Raw genomic sequence first — 17264 nt, 5'->3', positions numbered from 1 at the left:
ATGTGTCTCAGGTCTCCTTTATAAAATACTAAGTTTCAGAAATGTTTTTGGGAGCAGAGCTGGGTATGGATGTTCTGAGTAGCATGGCACACCAAGGGGACAGTGTTTCATACTGCTGATGGTCTTAAAACTGGTCTAAGATGGTCTTAGAGCGCATCAAAAGGGCTGTGTGTTCTTGTGGATGCATAGCTCTCTCTCTTACCTGCTTACGACTTCTCTACTGTTCCTGTCTGTATGGGATATTTCTTTTTTTTTTTTAATATAACATCGATTATATAGGGGTTGTTTCCCAGAATGTGGTGTTTGCCCATGACTTCAAGCTGTTGCTTATGAGAGATCCTTATCTCCCTGAAGAAGCGCCCTTGGATGTCAGTGTAATCACTTGTGTTGCCTGCCCTTGCAACAGAGGGCTGCAGGACTAGGCCCCGTGTGATTATCTTAAATACTGAAAATTGGGAACATGGCTAGAAGTTGATGCCACTGAAAGTGAATATGGTAAATAACTTATCAGATTCACAAAACTGTAAGAAATTTTTGCACATTTCTGTGACATCTGAAGGCATTCTGCCTCAACTGTGGTTTGCTGTTCTTTAGAGTAAAACAGTCTCTTTTGAACATATTGTGTAGTTTTACCATACTGATGGGTTCCCCAAAAGCTTTCAGCCACCACCACCAACAAAAAACCTGTCTGGGTTCAGTAATGTTGAAAAAGCATTGCAGTGTCACCAAACCCACATGGGGACGATCATAAGACTTTACTTTGGAGAAGCAATTCTCCTTGTTGTGAACAATACATTTGCTTTGTTGCAGTTACCTTATTCTTCAGTCTGCGTGAGAGACACTGTCATGAAAACAGGATTATTGTTTCTTAAAGGCTCATGTTTTCCTGATATTCTTTTCCAGCCTGAAAACAGTGATTTATGTCATAGCACTTAATTTGCTGTGGAAAGGTTATGATATCATGAATTGAAGGATTATCACTTCAGCTGTGTAACTGGTAACAAGAACATAGGAACTTGTGACAAAAATAGCATTTTAAATAGACTTCTATAGGGGAGGGAAAAATTGGCAAAACCAGCATGTATATGCAGAGTTGCTCCCCCTTGATATTCAGAAATAGTATTCAAGCTTTTTTTACTATCCTACTGATCTTTTGTTTTTGTACTATTGTAGTGAGGGAAAGTTCACTTGCCCAAAATATTCATGAATAAAAGGAGCTGTGAATAATCAAAAGCAAACTGCTAAGTGTGCTAGTTAATAAATAACAGGTGATTTCTTGGTTGCTGTGTTGGCCCAGTCTGATTTGGGACATACATCTTCTTTTTTTTAGTAGTTTTGGAAACTTAACTTTCACAATGGTGATTCCAGTTAACAAAAAAGAAAAACTTAAGTATCCTTTCTTACTCCCCCCCCCCCGCTTTAAATGTTTGTGTGCTTTCTTGTTTGCTGTTCTTTAATTGCTCTATCTTGAAGTTAGCATTCTTAGAGAGGGGCCTTTCTGATTCTCCTCCTGATCTTTCCTTTATTGTGGCTTCTCTGTCTCCCTTCCTTCCACTTGTCTCATTTCCACTTTGTAAATTTTATTCTTACCTTCTTTCTTTTGTTTCCAACTTTATTCCTTAGCACACCTATTTTTTTTGTATTTCCTCTCTGTATATCATGGGGGGTGGGGTGGGAAGTTCGGTAGTAGGAGTATAAGAAAGCACTTCATTCACAGAAAACCTATTCTCACCTTTAAATCACAGCCGATTATTTTTCAAGATATCTTAGACTGCGTGACCACAGTGCAGGTTCTCATTAAATGTTCTTACTGTCTTCACAATCGCTTGCAATATATTTGAAAATGTCTGGAATGTCCTGACAGAATATCTTGGAAACTTAGTAAATTTAAATAATCTCATGAGAAATTTGATGGTATTGTTTCATGGAAACGGATTAGCCTAGATTAACTGGGTCTGGAGGAAAGGGGAGAATCTTTGCTGTTCCTGGATGTGGAAAGTGTAGCTAATGCCCATAGGGGGTGGAAACTGAAATAATCTCTCTGAAAGTGCAGCGGATTAGAGTTGGAAATCATGTCTCTGCAGCATAATGTGCATTTCATCTTCAGAGTGATCTGGTGCCATATGCTAGTGGAGATCCTTTGGTAGACAAACTCATGTCTTGTGACAGGTTGCAACTCTTGGTTCCCAAACCTGTAACTTGTGTCTTTCAGCACTGGCAGAACTAATATTTATACCCATCTATAGATGAAACGCACATTGCGCGAGCAGTAAAAATGGGGAAGGGCAAAGAATGTAGTCTACTTCTTCCACCAAGTCAGAAAATATTAAAAAAAAAACCACAACCAAAACAAAACACAAAAAACTATTGTTTCTGTCTTGTGGCCTCCAAAAGATAGGAGATCATCACATTGATGGAACCCACCAGGTCTTTTGTGGCAGTAGCGAGGATCTTCTGGCTCTGTGGTGATAAAATGAGTGCTTGCTGCAAGTAGACGAGGACTTTAATTCCTGAGGCAGCATCTGCTAGCCGAGGTGTGGAGGGGGCTTTTTGCAGAAAGGAGAGATGTGATGGGGTGGCTTTCGGGTCCAGCAGTTGTCTAGGGGAAGGAGACAACACAAAATTTACTTTTCCACTTTAAGTCCTAGTGGAGAGTTGGTATTGCACCAATGTTTATTTGGCATATATTGTGCCCTGAACATTTTTTAATGAGTGTTTGGCTTCTATATGAAACAGTAAGAAGTGAAGAAGGGCACAAGAATTACAAGCTTAGCAATTGTTGTTGTCTTTTATTCTTATTTTTTGGCATTTTGCCTGTTCAGGGATGGTGGGTCACAAATATTGATTTCTTTTTTCCTTTTTAATTGGGAGGTGGGGGAACTGTGGCACATGACTGTAGCGTTTTATGAAAAGTAGGGGAAAGCTCTGTTCTTTTTAAATCTAATCTCAGCATTGAAACTAGATCTTTTTAGGAAAAAAAAAAAGGAGGGCAGATTTGGGGCCAGTTTCCAGTGTCTCTTAAAGCTTTAGAAAAAGCAAATCACATGGTCACACAGCCTTTAGTAACTCTCTGTCCATATTAATTCAGGTTTCATCCAGGCTAGGGCTTTTTTTGAAATTACTGAATTAACTTCAGGGGTTAGTGTGCAGCATTGGCAAAGACAAGGTGACAGGGGATTTTGCTGCTTATTCATGGAAAAGCTTGCCCACCTCCCCCCCTTCCCTTCAGGCTCTTTGTCTTCCATTCATTTTATACTTAGCATAGCAAAAATCATCAGAGGGCAAGGCTGGGTCTCCCCTTCTAAAAACAGAAAGTATTGCCCTTGCTTAAAAATAAAATGTGCTGAAAGTTCACAGCCTCTCTAGCTGGTTAGTAATTGTGTATTTTGTTAGGATCTTTTCTTATTCTGTATGCCTCTTTCTTACGCTGCATTGTTCTGGTGCTGGTCAGTCATGCTTGCAAAGCTAGAGTTCAACACTTTGCTGAAACTCATTAATGTCACGGTAGTCCTCTCTGCTGCAAACTCTTGCCTCATCAAGAATAAGTAATTCTATATCGCTTTGCTGCTTTGGCGTGCTGAGATTTCCCTATTTTGGAGCACAAGTAATGTTTTCCTTATTTTTTTCAATCACTTGTGCTCTTCCGGGTTTTCTCATCTCTTTCTATTCGATTGAATTACATGAATTTTATTAAGAGGTTGAAATTCATATTCATCAATTTTTTTGTTTGTTAATCAGTGATACTTGTGAATGCAGAGGATCCCATTTTGTGAATGGTGAATGTCTAACATGACTGACATCAGTCGTACTGGCTTCCTCTTCCCTGAGAGTAGGTTGTGTGGCTTTTTGACCTGGAAGCCTATACAATTTTTCTTGTAGGTATCTATGCTAATGTATGTTTGCATTCATGAAGGGAAGGTTGATGCAATGACCTTTGGTGATTTGCTTCTAATAATTTTCCATTTCCTATGCAAAGAAGCATTCATTACTTTGTGCTTACTGCTGGGAACGTACTCTGCCAGTTTGGGAAGACACGCAGGCCCCAGCAAGCTAGCAGCGTGCTGTCATCGGCAGTGCACAGCAGCCAGCATTCATTGTAGCTAAACAGGGTCCAAACAGGGCGGTTCTGTAGACCCTGCTCTTTCTCTCTTGCTCTTTTTGAGCCAGAACATGATTTGGCTCCTGACCTTATTTGACCCCGCAGCCAAAGCGGCTGATACTGTGCCCTCAGATGTTTCAGAGGAACTCTGTAAGCATACGGCTATTGACATCAGTATTTGGCCAACACTCTCATTTTTCCAGGTGTGTCTTCCTGGTTACAAAGGTTGAAATTCAAGATACGTTCCCACATGATGACAATATATCATCTTTCCCAACTGTATATCTTCTAAAAGGGCATTTCTTTGTCCTGTTGTTGTTAATCATTATGTATGCTTAACTCCCGCTCAGTCAGTAGTACACAGGATGATTCATATTCCTAAATTCACTTGACACTGAAAGTCTAAATCTGTTATCCTTTCAGAGAGGGGAATATATTATAAACTGTTGAATTTCATATCGGAGATCAGAGGTGAATAAAAATGATAGGAGAATTGTAAATTCCTTCTATATGTTCCTAATACTTGGGGTCAGAGACTCTAATAATAAGAGATAAGGCTCATTATTCTAATAGCCTTGCGATACGAACGCATTCTTCTCTTGGTATAAATAGCCATTGCTGCTATTGCAGCAGTGTGGACTTGTGGCAGCTGAAACTGTGGCCTCAGTGCAAACGCTGTGCTTTATTCTTGTGGCATACTTTTGGAAACAAACGTATTTTCTTGGATTAGAACTGGTTGTGACTCTGAAAGCCGCTGAGTTGCTTCAGTTTCAGTGGAAGTCACTAGAAGTTGAATCCTTCGTATGGGTTTCAAGCTCATGAAAGTATTTAGGCTTGTGCAGCAGCTCAACTGTTCAAACAGAGCTTAGATGAATACATAGATCCTGAGATGCATGCTTTCCAAAATCAGGGTCGAATTCATGCCTCTCTTTTAAATCTGATTTGGGATCAAATATTAAGTAGTACAGAAAAAAAAATCTCATTCCAGCAATTTCCATCCAGTCAAAAAAACCCCAGCCCAACTGTTTAATGACATTGTGGGGCTTTGCTGTTACTGCTGGAGCCAAAGGCAAGCAGGATGCAGACTGAGTTATCAGAGTTAGTACCAAACTTGAAGGTGCTTTATCAGATTATGAATGAGGTGAATGATAAACTAGGGTTGAGAAGGCTTTAGGTGGCCTGCTTAATAAGAAAAATTCCCTGGTAGCGTTCTCCTCATTTATCAAAGTTAAGTTTTTTACTCTTAGATAGATTATTTATAATAGATGTTTCAGTGGAGGTAGGGGCAGAGGACCATTACTCCATTCCTTTTTTTAAAGAGAAATAAATAGCCCTGAAAGCAGGTAGTAAATTTTTACATTATAGATTTGGTAATGTAGTAAAAATAAACTGTATAGTAAATGTAGGGACAAAATTGAGTAGTAAATTCTTACTACAAGGTGCCTTCCTTCTTCCCTTGTACATTACTTAATTTCCTGCATTCGACATGTTGGTCCCATTCCCGCATCCACCTTGCATTAAGAATCAAAGTGAAAACCATCAGCTGCAGCAGTCTGTCATTTTGTGTTTCCAGTGGAGATAATTTAAGTATAACACAGTGACATTGAATATTGATAGAAAGATGCCAGGCCGTGATTAAGGTTTTGTGCCAGGTAAAATAAATGGCTGGAGGACTGAAGAGAAAATGACAAAAATATTGTTCGGTATTGTGTGGTATCTTGTTTTTTAGTAACACTAATCAAATGTACATTATTGGTTTTAAGCACTAGAAAAATTGTTCTTCCTCCTTGGTTTGAACAGGCCTTTCAGGAAGGAAAAAGCAGACACAAAATATGTACATTTCACATAAAATACAAGGTGGTAGTTCTGTCCTTAAGATGCTAATACCAGTGGTTTTCCTATGGTCAAGGGAAAGATGTCACGATTCTTATCAGGTTGTTTTTAGATCTCAGTTTAGATTTTAATCCTTCAGTATCCTGGATGCAGCAGGTAACGTTTTACTGAGTGGAAGAATTTGTGGATAATGCATGTGGCTGATAGGCTTAATTATTTTTTAACATTTGGCAGAAAATACTGTCAGATATTTATGTTTTTCTGTTTACTGAGATCACTGTGAGGGGCCATGTATTTTTACATGAATGTTATTTCTTATTTGTTGTTATTAGCCTCTTGCTATGAAAAATTTTGAACGTGTTAGTGGGAAGGAATTTTTAAAGAAATGTTCTATGAAGTCAGTTGAAGTTAATAGCATTTGAAAGTCTGAGAAAATTCCTTAGGAATCTTAGAATCCATGCATCATAATAGAATGCGTTTATCCATTTTTTCTTAATTATACAATTTATAGAATTGGTGGTGTAACCTCATTATGCGTATGTACAAAATGCCCAAAACTGATTTAAAACATTAATGTGAGAATGTAATGACTCTTCGTGTAAGAAATATTTTGACGCATTACATATAATTTACATTTTCCTTGGGAGGGGGGAGAGTGGAATTTATGGGAGAGGGTACAGCTTATGTCTGGTTCATCACTTCGTTAACATACAGTTATTGCTGTAAAACATAATGCTTCATTAAATCAAAATCTATGGAACTAGAGAGAAAAATGGAATTCTGGAAGGAGATCAGATACGCTGGTCCCACTTGCAGTTGGTCCTGGGCAATGGTTTGCTTCCAGCCCCCCCTCCTAATGCACGGTTTGTCTTGCCTTCTTCACTGAAGGCTGCATTCTCAATAATGCATCTCAGCTGCTGATAGAAATCATTCAGCTACGAATCCAAAGTAGGAAACTGCCTACGCTCACAGCTCCCCTTTGTTTACCCTGCTTTGGCAATTTGGTATACACATTTGAAAACTCTGTCCCTCATTTTGTAGCACTGTGAAATATATAATAGTTACATGGTACGTTGATTTTGCTTCAATGTCACTACAATTATGTTAAAAGGAAAGTATTTATACAAGTTAAAAAGGCTTATTTACTTCATATTATGTACATCTTAACGTACTATGAAGTCCTTCACATGAGGATAAAACAATACAATTAAAATTGTTTACAAATAGAACATAATACATCTAAACATAACGTGTTTTAGATGTTCGCGGCTAGTTAATTCTGCAGTGCCGCATATACTTATTCTGTGCATGGTTTTTCATAGGATCTTCATCTTAAAGACACTACCTGGAGCTACCACAAGTAATAAAATGGCAGTGTTACCTGTTAGGTAACAGCATAGAGCCGGGGAGAAAATAGAGGCAGGGAAGAAAAGAGTTAAGTTTTCAACTGAAAGGAGCATAAAGACCTGTGGAGGTTGTCCCTTTGGCCAGACCTGCAGAAATACACTGTCCCTGGAGTGAAAGTTCAGATGGGGCAAGGAGAGATGTGAAAGAAGCAAGGTCTGTGCAGCAGGCAGCAGCAGTCTGAAGGAGATTGTGCAGCGTTTTGGGTGGTTGCGTTCCAGCGTGGCATTTTTCCTTCCAAAGAGGTTTTGTTACACTTCAGTTCCATTCTGTAACTGTTTTTTATACTGGCTCTAGGGTGTCTACAGTGGTAAATATCTCAGACAAGCAGGTGTCTGCTTGTGTTTGGGGACGAGAACTGTCCTTGGAGTGAAAGTTCAGATGGGGCAAGGAGAGATGTGAAAGAAGCAAGGTCTGTGCAGCAGGCAGCAGCAGTCTGAAGGAGATTGTGCAGCTTTTTGGGTGGTTGCGTTCCAGCGTGGCATTTTTCCTTTCAAAGTGGTTTTGTTACACTTCAGTTCCATTCTGTAACTGTTTTTTATACTGGTCCTAGGGTGTCTACAGTGGTAAATATCTCAGACGAGCAGGTGTCTGCTTGTATTTGGGGTTCTCCACTAGGACTCGTCTGAAATTTGGCGGATGTGGGCAAAAAGGAAGTTGAACTGTTGCTCTTCTTTTTGCTCACAAAGCCAAGAAGTGACAGCTCCTAATCCCAACATAACTTAAAAGACTGTGTTGGGTGTTCCCTAGCAATATCGTAGAGGTTAGATCACTCAACAAAGACACAGGAGACCTGGCTCCAGGTACTCTGCCTACTGCACCTCCAGGTATACTCTGCCCTGCTACGTCTGTGAACAGAGGAGAGGTGGATGCCATAGCCACCACATTGAGGGCTGGGCTGGTCTGAGGGCTCTGCTCACCTGTTTCTTCAAATCTGTCCCTTTCTGCAAATTTGCCTTTGCACCTGAGATGCTGTAGAAAGCAGAGCCACTGCTATCACCCATTCTTCTAGCTGCGTGAAAGTAGTGTCCACATCTCTGTGCTACACTATCGTGTCCTGTCTGGGTGTGCTGGATGTCTTTTGGATAGGACTGTTGTGCAGAGGACTTGCCTGTGGCTCATAAGGTTTAGATATTAGAAAAGTCAGTCCAGGGCAAGATTTTTAGGTGTTGAAGATGTAGGAGTCTAGAAGTTAGACGGGGATCGTGAGGATTGCTTTCTTGGGCTTTTGTGGTTCTGGTCCAGAGTATTCTCCAGTAGGTCAAACATCACATTTAAAGAGGGTCAGCTACTTGTTGTTTTCTAGATATTATTGTATGTTTTGTAAGGGAGAAGGCAGGGTCAGAGAAGCAAATTGCTTGTGCTAGAGAAAAGTACTGCAAACTTCAGACTTTGCCTGGGAGTTCCAGCTAGTCTCCAAGGTAGGTGTTAGAGCAGGTTGTCATCTGACAGGGGAGTGTGGAGTCTCCTGACCTTCTGGGAATTGAGTCTTGTTTTTACATGGAGAAGTGCAATAATAGTGCTGAACAGCAAACAAGTGTTGTCAGTGAGCTTTGAAATAAGGGAGTAGGAAGAATGTCTCCACACTGGTGGACAATCACATGATCGGAACAATATGAAATCAATTCATGAGATTTTCAGCTCTTGAGGAGATTGGAGAGAAGAGACACAATGCAAGGAATTGAATTGTGAAATTGAGGTTTTATGAAGGGGTTTATAGGATTAGGGAGACCTGCAAGAAGAAAAAACCAAAAAGTTTTGATTTCAGATGTTTAGAAAAGGTGACTTTCTAGTGCACAGGCCAAGGAAAAAAAAGTTTTGCTGTTCAGGTGGAGTCCAGGTTTTCTTTGTCCCTTTTTCTGCACCTTCTTTCTTCTCTCTTGTCAGCTGAGAGCTGTGATCTGATGAGCCCTAGCTGTACCTTCTCCCTTATCAGTCCGCTGTTGCACACTAGCCAGACAGGGAAAACAGGGTTATGTGCCTCCCTCTCCTTAGAGCCTCATGTGACCCACTGATAGGAACATTGTAGTCCTTGGTCTGTTAAACAGATTGGTTGTAGGTATCTTGAAATATAACAGCTAAGGTTAACGATCAAGAACAGATCAGGCTGGAAACCTTTTTTTATGAAGAAGAGAAGCAAAACGTATTCCTGAAGTAGTAAATATTTATTAAATATAAGAAGGGCCATTAATGCATGACTATGAATTAATATGATAAACCAAATCAGAGGGGTGGATTTCTGCTAACAGTAAAGCAATATGGTTGCCTGCCTTCCTCTAAGTATTATTACTCCATACTTTCTTTTACTTGCCTCCTTTGTTCACTGCATCGCTGTTGCCTTAAGAAAAGGCAACAGAGACATAACTAAATGTAGAGTAAGAAGAGCTAGTTGCTTCCCTGTGGTGCAAAATATAAATAGAAGCGAGTGACCAAAATATAGAGAAACTTTCCCTAGTTTGTACAATAGATCAACAAAGAATGGGAATATAGAGCAAAGTCTTTTGATTCACCGTGCCATTTTCTGCAAGCCTCAAAACTTTCCAGTCATTTTAATTGTTGTAATGAAAATCCCTCTTGTTTCTGCCAGACTATTTTTGTTGCATTTCGTTTGTTTTCTTGTCAGAGAAAACTGCCTTTAGGGTCAGCGAATGCAGTGCTAACACGTGCCAGGTACTGGGGAAAGGTACATACACGCTTTTCTGAATCTGCACCTTAGTGTGGCTCACCTATTAGAAGGAAGTTGTTTAGGGTATTTCTTCTTAGTGACGGTTAATCTCCCCGCATAAGTTAGCTTTCGTTCATGCAGTTTCTAAATAGATGTCTTACTATGTAGCCTTTCAGCTTCAGTCTCACTCTCTTGGTTTTCAAGATGTGGCTTCTTACAGGGATTTCCCTTAAAATAGGCAACGTCTTCTATCAATGCGCAGTGTTGACCTCAGGGTGTTATAAACCACTTTTAACAATTTACTCACCAATGGGCATTCCTAAAAACTAGAGATGATGAGATTTACAAGTAGTGACATCTACTTGTGTTAATTTCGATTTGCTTTTGAGGAGATTTAGGGGGACTTTGTTTTGCTTTTTTAAATAGGGTTTAATATAAAATCTTTTGGCTATTTTTACACAGGCATGTTTTCATTTAGGCTATAATGTTCAGGAACTGAATGTGCCTTTTGTATGTATGCAGAGCCCTCAATAGGAAAGTCGTGTTCTCATAGTTCCAGTTAGCACTATAAATAGCTTTAGAATAATGTTGTGCTGAGAGCCACATAGAGAGCCCCCATTGATATCTCTGGGAATCTTGTGAAAAGACAGAGGAGCAATGTTCTTTGGACTTCAAGGAAGAGAGAGAGAATCCTTACTGGATATGACTCTTGACACAAATTTCACCGAACGTTAGTGTAGATTGAAGATATCCTCTAGTTTCCTTGTACTGTCTGGTCTCCGGTGTTGTTTCCTAGAAAACTACTTTAGACTTGGTAAAGGCATCTGCAATTACAATTTCAATTGCCACTTTATGAAGAGAACTCAAGGATAAACCTCTCTGTTCCACATTCATTTCCTCCTGTCCATAAACAGCTCTGTTTCTCTGACAGCTCTTTCATCATCATCAACTTGACCTAATCCAGCATTCTCCCTGCTGTGTCCTTTTGTGTTGCTGTGGATGTCTCAGCCATTCTTCAAGTCAACTTAGGCCTGCTCTTGTAGATTCTTTCTGCATAGTATCCTTGAGATAAAACCTGTCCCAGCTATCCATCCAGCTAAAAAATTACTCAGGTTGAATCTTGCATCTCATTACTTCAACATCCATTTCCCTGGCCGTGACTTGACAAAAGCAGTCTTGCCCTACCCTCATCCATTCAAAGTGGTGTTGCCACTGCAATGACTGTTCTTTCTCTCTCTTTTTTTTTTTATTTATTTTAATTCTGTGTTTCTGATCATTTCACTTTGTTTGCTTTTCTCCATTGGTTCCCTCTGTCCTGTCACATCAAACATAACTACTAGCCTTCAATGTCAAGGCTGCTCACAATCCTTTTACCACCTACTCGGTCTTTTTTTTTTTATCTATATCAAAAGACTGACTTCCATTTACGGATGTTAAACCACATTGGTATCAATCACTTGCCCATTATGTTTTTATACTAGCATCTTTTGCCTTTCTTACATGATTCCTTTATGGGGAGGGATGGAGATCTTGGATATCCGCTGACCTGTTTCATTGGCCTCCTGCAAGTCCTTAAAATTCTCATTCAGTGTGATACTTCAGTGTGCTTGACAGTGATTAGACTAATTAATTACTGATGTAACTAATTAAACTGTTGTACTGTAACTAATGTGCCATGTTCAGTCCACTGTTGTCTCCTCACCTGTATCCTAGCTCTTGTTGCTTGTTTTAAACTTAAAAGTCCTTCTGAGAAAAGGGCCATTATTGTCATCTGTTTGGTATTTGTACAAAGCCTGACACTTTGGACTCATGAGCACTCTGGCACTTGGAAGTTCACAGTCAGTAGGTATTAAGGTATGCTTTGTTGTTGCTGGGTCTATACAAACGGTTGATGGATTGTGGTTTGTTGTGGGTTCCAGCAAATTGTTCCTGGCACTTCCATTGAACTTGCCACATGTACCATTTGATGGTAATGCACAGACAGGCGTGTAACACCTAGAAGTTGATACATCGTAAGATATTTATAAGTATAGGAATAATATAAGATCTGATCCAATCGCGATCCACCATTTTGAAAAGTTGCGTATCTGAAAAAACTCACTGTGTTCAGTACAGGCATCTGCATACTTTTGGCTTCATGGAGACTGCAAATGCACTTTTTGTGTGGATTGAACATGAATAAACAAAACTCTGACATTCAGTTGAGCTTGATTTTACACCTGATGTAAAAGTTAAAGATTTTTGCATGCTGGGGATAACGTAATTTTTAATAATTATTTGATACATTTTTCTGTGTCAGCTATTTACAGCTTTCAAATAATTTTCATTTTAAAAGTATGTTTGAAAAATACTTCTAAGCATTGGATTTCAAAATACAGACTAAAAGATGCAGAATTCTTGGGCTTAGGTATGTTCAATATCCGAGTATATGTGCATTCACTGATTTCAGTTGAAAAGTTCAGCGTAACATCTTAGTATCTTAGTTCAAGATGTATCAGAGTTTTACAGATAAAATGGTAAAACAAAGATGTCCTTAAAATAAAAGCGATCTATTAGTGGTATGTTCAGTAATTGCTGATTACTAAAATGGATGTAAAACTTAGACGCAATCAAAAGCATGTTGACTGATGAGCTGAGTCATGGCCGAATAACAGCAGTTCAGGCACCATTATGCTGTACTTTTATATATGCTATTTGTCCTCTCCACTGTGAATACTACATACATCACTACCTCAGTCCTAGTATTGTCAACAGAGCTCTTCATTAAATTGAATAGCCAAAACCAGCTATCCACTGGAAATTACGATTTAGGTCTCTAGTGTGTTTTCTGAGCCTTTAATAATAAGCCATATATAGCTGCAAACAAACTTTTTCAAAAAGCGAGTAAATGGGCTTATGTATGTCTGCAGGAAGATGTTTTGACTGTGTTACCATGAGGATGTGACTGACAAGTAGAGAAACAGTGGGGGTTATTTTATTTTTCCGGCTTGGTAAGTGAAATGCTACCTGGATGGAACACAGAAGTGTAATCCAGTGAAGGTGTTTTCCCTTTCTAATTAGTGATACTTTGAACTCCTTGGGGGAGACCAATTTGTGTACCTCACGCTGCATTCTGCCTTCAGTAAACATATATACTGACTCTAAGCGCAGATCAAGTAGCTCAGCTTCTGGAGCTTAATTTTGCTCTCAGTCTCAAAATACTGCTGTGTGAATTTTACCACTTGGCATCTTGTAGAGTTTGGAGAGTTAAAAATGTACCTTTGTTAGATTAATGAATTCATTGTGAGCACTGCAGCTCCTTTATCCTTCGTTTAGAATAAAAGATAAGCTGGTATTTAATTTAGTCAGAAATGTTGAAATCAAATAGTTATTTTCCTTCTTTTAGTCACTTATAATTGCTTACTATTATATAGCAAATTATATAATTTGAAAAGCACTGTGAAAAAAATATTGCGGTTACTAGATATTAGCATTCAAATCTGTCTGGAAGTGTCTATTGCCATGGGAATTGGTGCTTCTGAGTCCCATCTCAGGCTCTGCCACTGATCTGCTATATTTTAGTAGGCAATCTAGTCTTTTGGTTCCTTAGAGACAACATGTATTAAATAGAGATGTGACCACATCTCTTACGAGCAGCGTGATGTTAGTATTCAGTGTCTTGTTCTGAAAAACTGTTTATGCCTAGAATTCCCATTTACTTCAGGTGAAAATATCTATTGGATGGATCTCAGGACCATATCTGTAACGTACATGGACATCTCTGAGAGATGATCAATGGATTAAAAGTATGAAGAAGTTTGGTATTTTGAATTTCCTAATACTTTTGGTTTTTCTTTGGTGGGATAACAAAGTAGAAAAAAAACAAAGCACATCAGTGAGAGATAAGGACAACACCCAAAAGTATAAGACTGAAGGAAAGGAAGAGTGTTATAGTTTAATCTAATTTGATTCATCAGAGTTGAAGCAAGCACATTTCAGTCTAACAAGAAAGTTAGTGTACCTATTTTCCAAAACTTAGAGCTGATTTAATGCAGTAAGTAGTGTGATTGCTCATACAAGATCTTCTACATCAAATGCAGGGAAAACACGACTGCTTTTAGGATGACAGGCCTATATATCCAATAGCATGAAGGAAGCTCTGATTGTCATTGCAAGACCCTTGGACTTGCATCCAGTCAGGAGAAGGTCACATGCAGCCAGCGTACGCCATACAGTTGGAAGCGACATCTTAGCACAAAGGTTTTTTTACGGCATCGGCTTTGTAATAGGGCCATAATTTTACTGCTTTTCAGTTTGAAATAGCTTGTGTTATTTCTGTAGAAGTATTTGAGCTGCTGTTGGTTTTTTCATTGTTTTTGTTTTCCTATCTAATAATAAGTAGTCACCCCAAAAGTTACTTGAAATAGCAACTATTCTCCCTGAACTGCAGTTTTATTTTCTTTTGGCTTTTATTTCAGCTGTGGGAGCCAGCTGCTCCAAAGAGTGTGGGAAGCTGACTTGGAGGCCTGTCAGCTGTTGATCCGAGGGTTTCAACTGAAAGAAACCAGTTGCTGTGTTTTTGAGGAAGAGGAGAACCAAATGGATGAGATGGAGATGACTGCTGATGGCCCATCCGATTCTGAAAAAAGAAAAGAAGGTCCCTTTCCAAAGGGCATAGAGTGGAGCACTGTTCCCTGCCCCAAACACAGCGAGCTAAAAGAGGTATCTGAAATATTTTATAGCTGCATTTCAAGCAGTACTGCTGGTTTTCCTTTTGAGAGGAGGAGTTGAATCTGGGTGATGGGTCAGCAGGGCAGGTTAAGTATGAACTTCACACCTGGCCTCCGATCTGGGACATGAATAAAATAGTTTATTAACTTCTCAGAAGCCCTTCAACCCTTTTTCCTTTCACCATCAGTCTTTTCAAAATGTGGATACAGAACAGAATGTACATCAGGATTTAAAGGAAAAATGATTAAGTATTTAACACAAATTATCAGCTGTTCCTCATCTCACTGACGAGTTTCACTGAGTTAGTTCTGCTGACTTGTTAGCCTGGATCTGTGTTAGCTGAAGTGGGGAGAGAGTAAGTTTTCCTCCCCTAGTGAAATGGTCAAAGTCTTCCTAGCTCAGATGCTGGTAGGCTTCCAGCATCCGACAAATATTAAAAGGAGGAAAAAATCATGAGGCTTTAAGGGTTTGACAAATTTCTTTTACGTTTTTGTGTTCTGCTCTGGAATGCCATCCTTGCTTAAAAATGTACAGCTACCTAATAATCTTTTAACTGCACTGCCAAGGTAAACAAGCTGTTAAAAAGCTTTATCACCCAACAGCAGCACCACTGTGACCAAAAAACTCTCCAATAGGAGTTGTCAGTTTTATTACCTTGGAATTTGGTTGACAAAAATTAAAAGTGTGCTTAATCGCACCTGATGTTAAGAGCTATTGAACTGTGTGTTACATTGAAAGCTGATGCCTAATTTTGCATTTATACTGGCTGAGACTTAGTGGAAAGCAGGCCCTTGCCTTACTGTAACATCTCCACTTGTTAGTAAAATTCTGTTTTTAAATTGGGCTACAATAGTACTTGCAGCCTTTTCCTACTGAAAACGGTTTATGGACTGACTCCACAGAGAGAGCATTTTTCTTGGAAATGGTCAGCTGTGGCTTTGATTTCCCTGCCCCCCCATCATATTCCTGATGAGTCTGCTGAAGTAATATGAGCAGTTCTGTTGGTTATGGAAAGCTGTGCTCCCCTTTCAAAAGGACAGCTGAGAAGCTCTGGAGAGTTTGGTGTTTTGTAACTGTTTCTGTAGCACTCTTGAGATTCGCGCTGTAGATGATCACCTATTTCACTCCTGCAAGCCCAGTTCATTTCCCTGGAAATCAGCATTGCTATCCTAGAATGACATCTAGGCAACTGAAGTGAGGTGACTTCTGGTTCTGCAGAGCGGTGCAGGACTCAGAGCGACAGGTTGCCCATATGTTTAATGGAAGAGGAAAGCATATCTGCAGTGCTTCCATTAAGCTTTTCCTTTTGAACTTGCTTTTTGATAATTTCCATTCTGTCTCTATCAACCATAGAGGGAACTTAGGGAGACTATCCCCCTAACTTCAGCTCTTCATCTAGGTGCTTAAACTTTGTGGTACAAATGCCTTTGCCTGGCATCTGGCCTATCCTGGTATCCTGAATAAACTCCATTTTGAGACTGTACCAAAATCCATTCAGAAGCTGATGTGTAAGTACAAATGTGAAAATGCTCATCAGTGAAGGACCTATGGAGGTATTCCTGCATCTATTCCCACAGCGCTCCTAGGACTGACAAACTTGAAAGAAAAAAAGAAGCAGTTTTGTTAATATAAGAACATTAATCTGTTTTCTAGCTTTTAGAAGGAGTTGAGCAACACAGCTGTGTTTCATCACAGCTTACTCAACTAGCCTTCCTCTGCTTCAGTGCTGCCTGCGGCTTTGACCACTGAGGCAAAGTTATACATCAGCGATGACTGCAACCCATTGCAACCATAAAAAAACCCCAACGTATAGACTGCGTTCTGGTTCTGGAATTAGGGTTGGTCAGTTTGCTTTTATACTTTCAGGAGCTGGGATGTTTTTCTTGTTGTAGGATATAGAAGTTTTACCCAAACAAGTACACTTTAGGTAGTAAAGATGGTAGGATCTCAGTAGGAGTGACAGGCAGTATCTAAACTTTTAGAGAAGAGCTATAGCATAATGTTCCCTAACATCTCCTAGTAGTTCATCACAAGGCAGAATATAAAAACAAACAAAAAACCGGACACATTACTTACAAATCATGCTAGCTTCCAGTTTTTAATGTGTTGAAGTGCAAGAGGGAATGTCTTGATTTGTAAATGGACTTAGTTGAAAGACAAACCACTTCTGTAGCATTTAAGTGCTCTGTTACATGGTATTGTAATTTTTTATTCAAAAATAATGTTTGTGGCAAAAAATAAAATAGTGGTGTGGCTTTTAGTCTCTAAATTTAGCCATTCATGTGACTTTCATGGAAAAACTTACTGTTGTCCATTAGTAGTGAACCTTTTTGTAGCCACTTATCAGTAAATGGGGATACCTAGTAGAAAAGCATGTATTTGTCAGAATACTTGGTTTGATGTTATTTAACAAGGCTGTGGTGTCCCTGTGAGAGGAGTAGCTTGATGTGGTTGCCATGTTTCTAGAATGACTATTCTCTTCAACTGTGTCACCTCTGATCCCCATTGAGGAATTTCTAGAGAGAACTGTTGGTCACTGAAGCAAAAGGAAAG

General features: G+C 39.3%; 1 protein-coding gene across 1 annotated transcript in view; it reads left to right on the top strand.

The window, feature by feature from the left end:
• The window catches only part of DISC1 (disrupted in schizophrenia 1), a 185832-nt gene that overhangs the window by 145640 nt on the left and 22928 nt on the right, over window positions 1-17264 (top strand). Inside the window, 1 exon segment of the mRNA XM_009329171.1 lies at window positions 14459-14702. Coding sequence (XP_009327446.1) covers window positions 14459-14702 — 244 coding nt within the window.

Source organism: Pygoscelis adeliae, unplaced genomic scaffold (assembly GCF_000699105.1).
Source record: "Pygoscelis adeliae isolate BGI_AS28 unplaced genomic scaffold, ASM69910v1 Scaffold77, whole genome shotgun sequence".
Taxonomy (NCBI): Eukaryota; Metazoa; Chordata; class Aves; order Sphenisciformes; family Spheniscidae; genus Pygoscelis; species Pygoscelis adeliae.
This window is presented reverse-complemented; position numbering and strand designations above follow the sequence as displayed.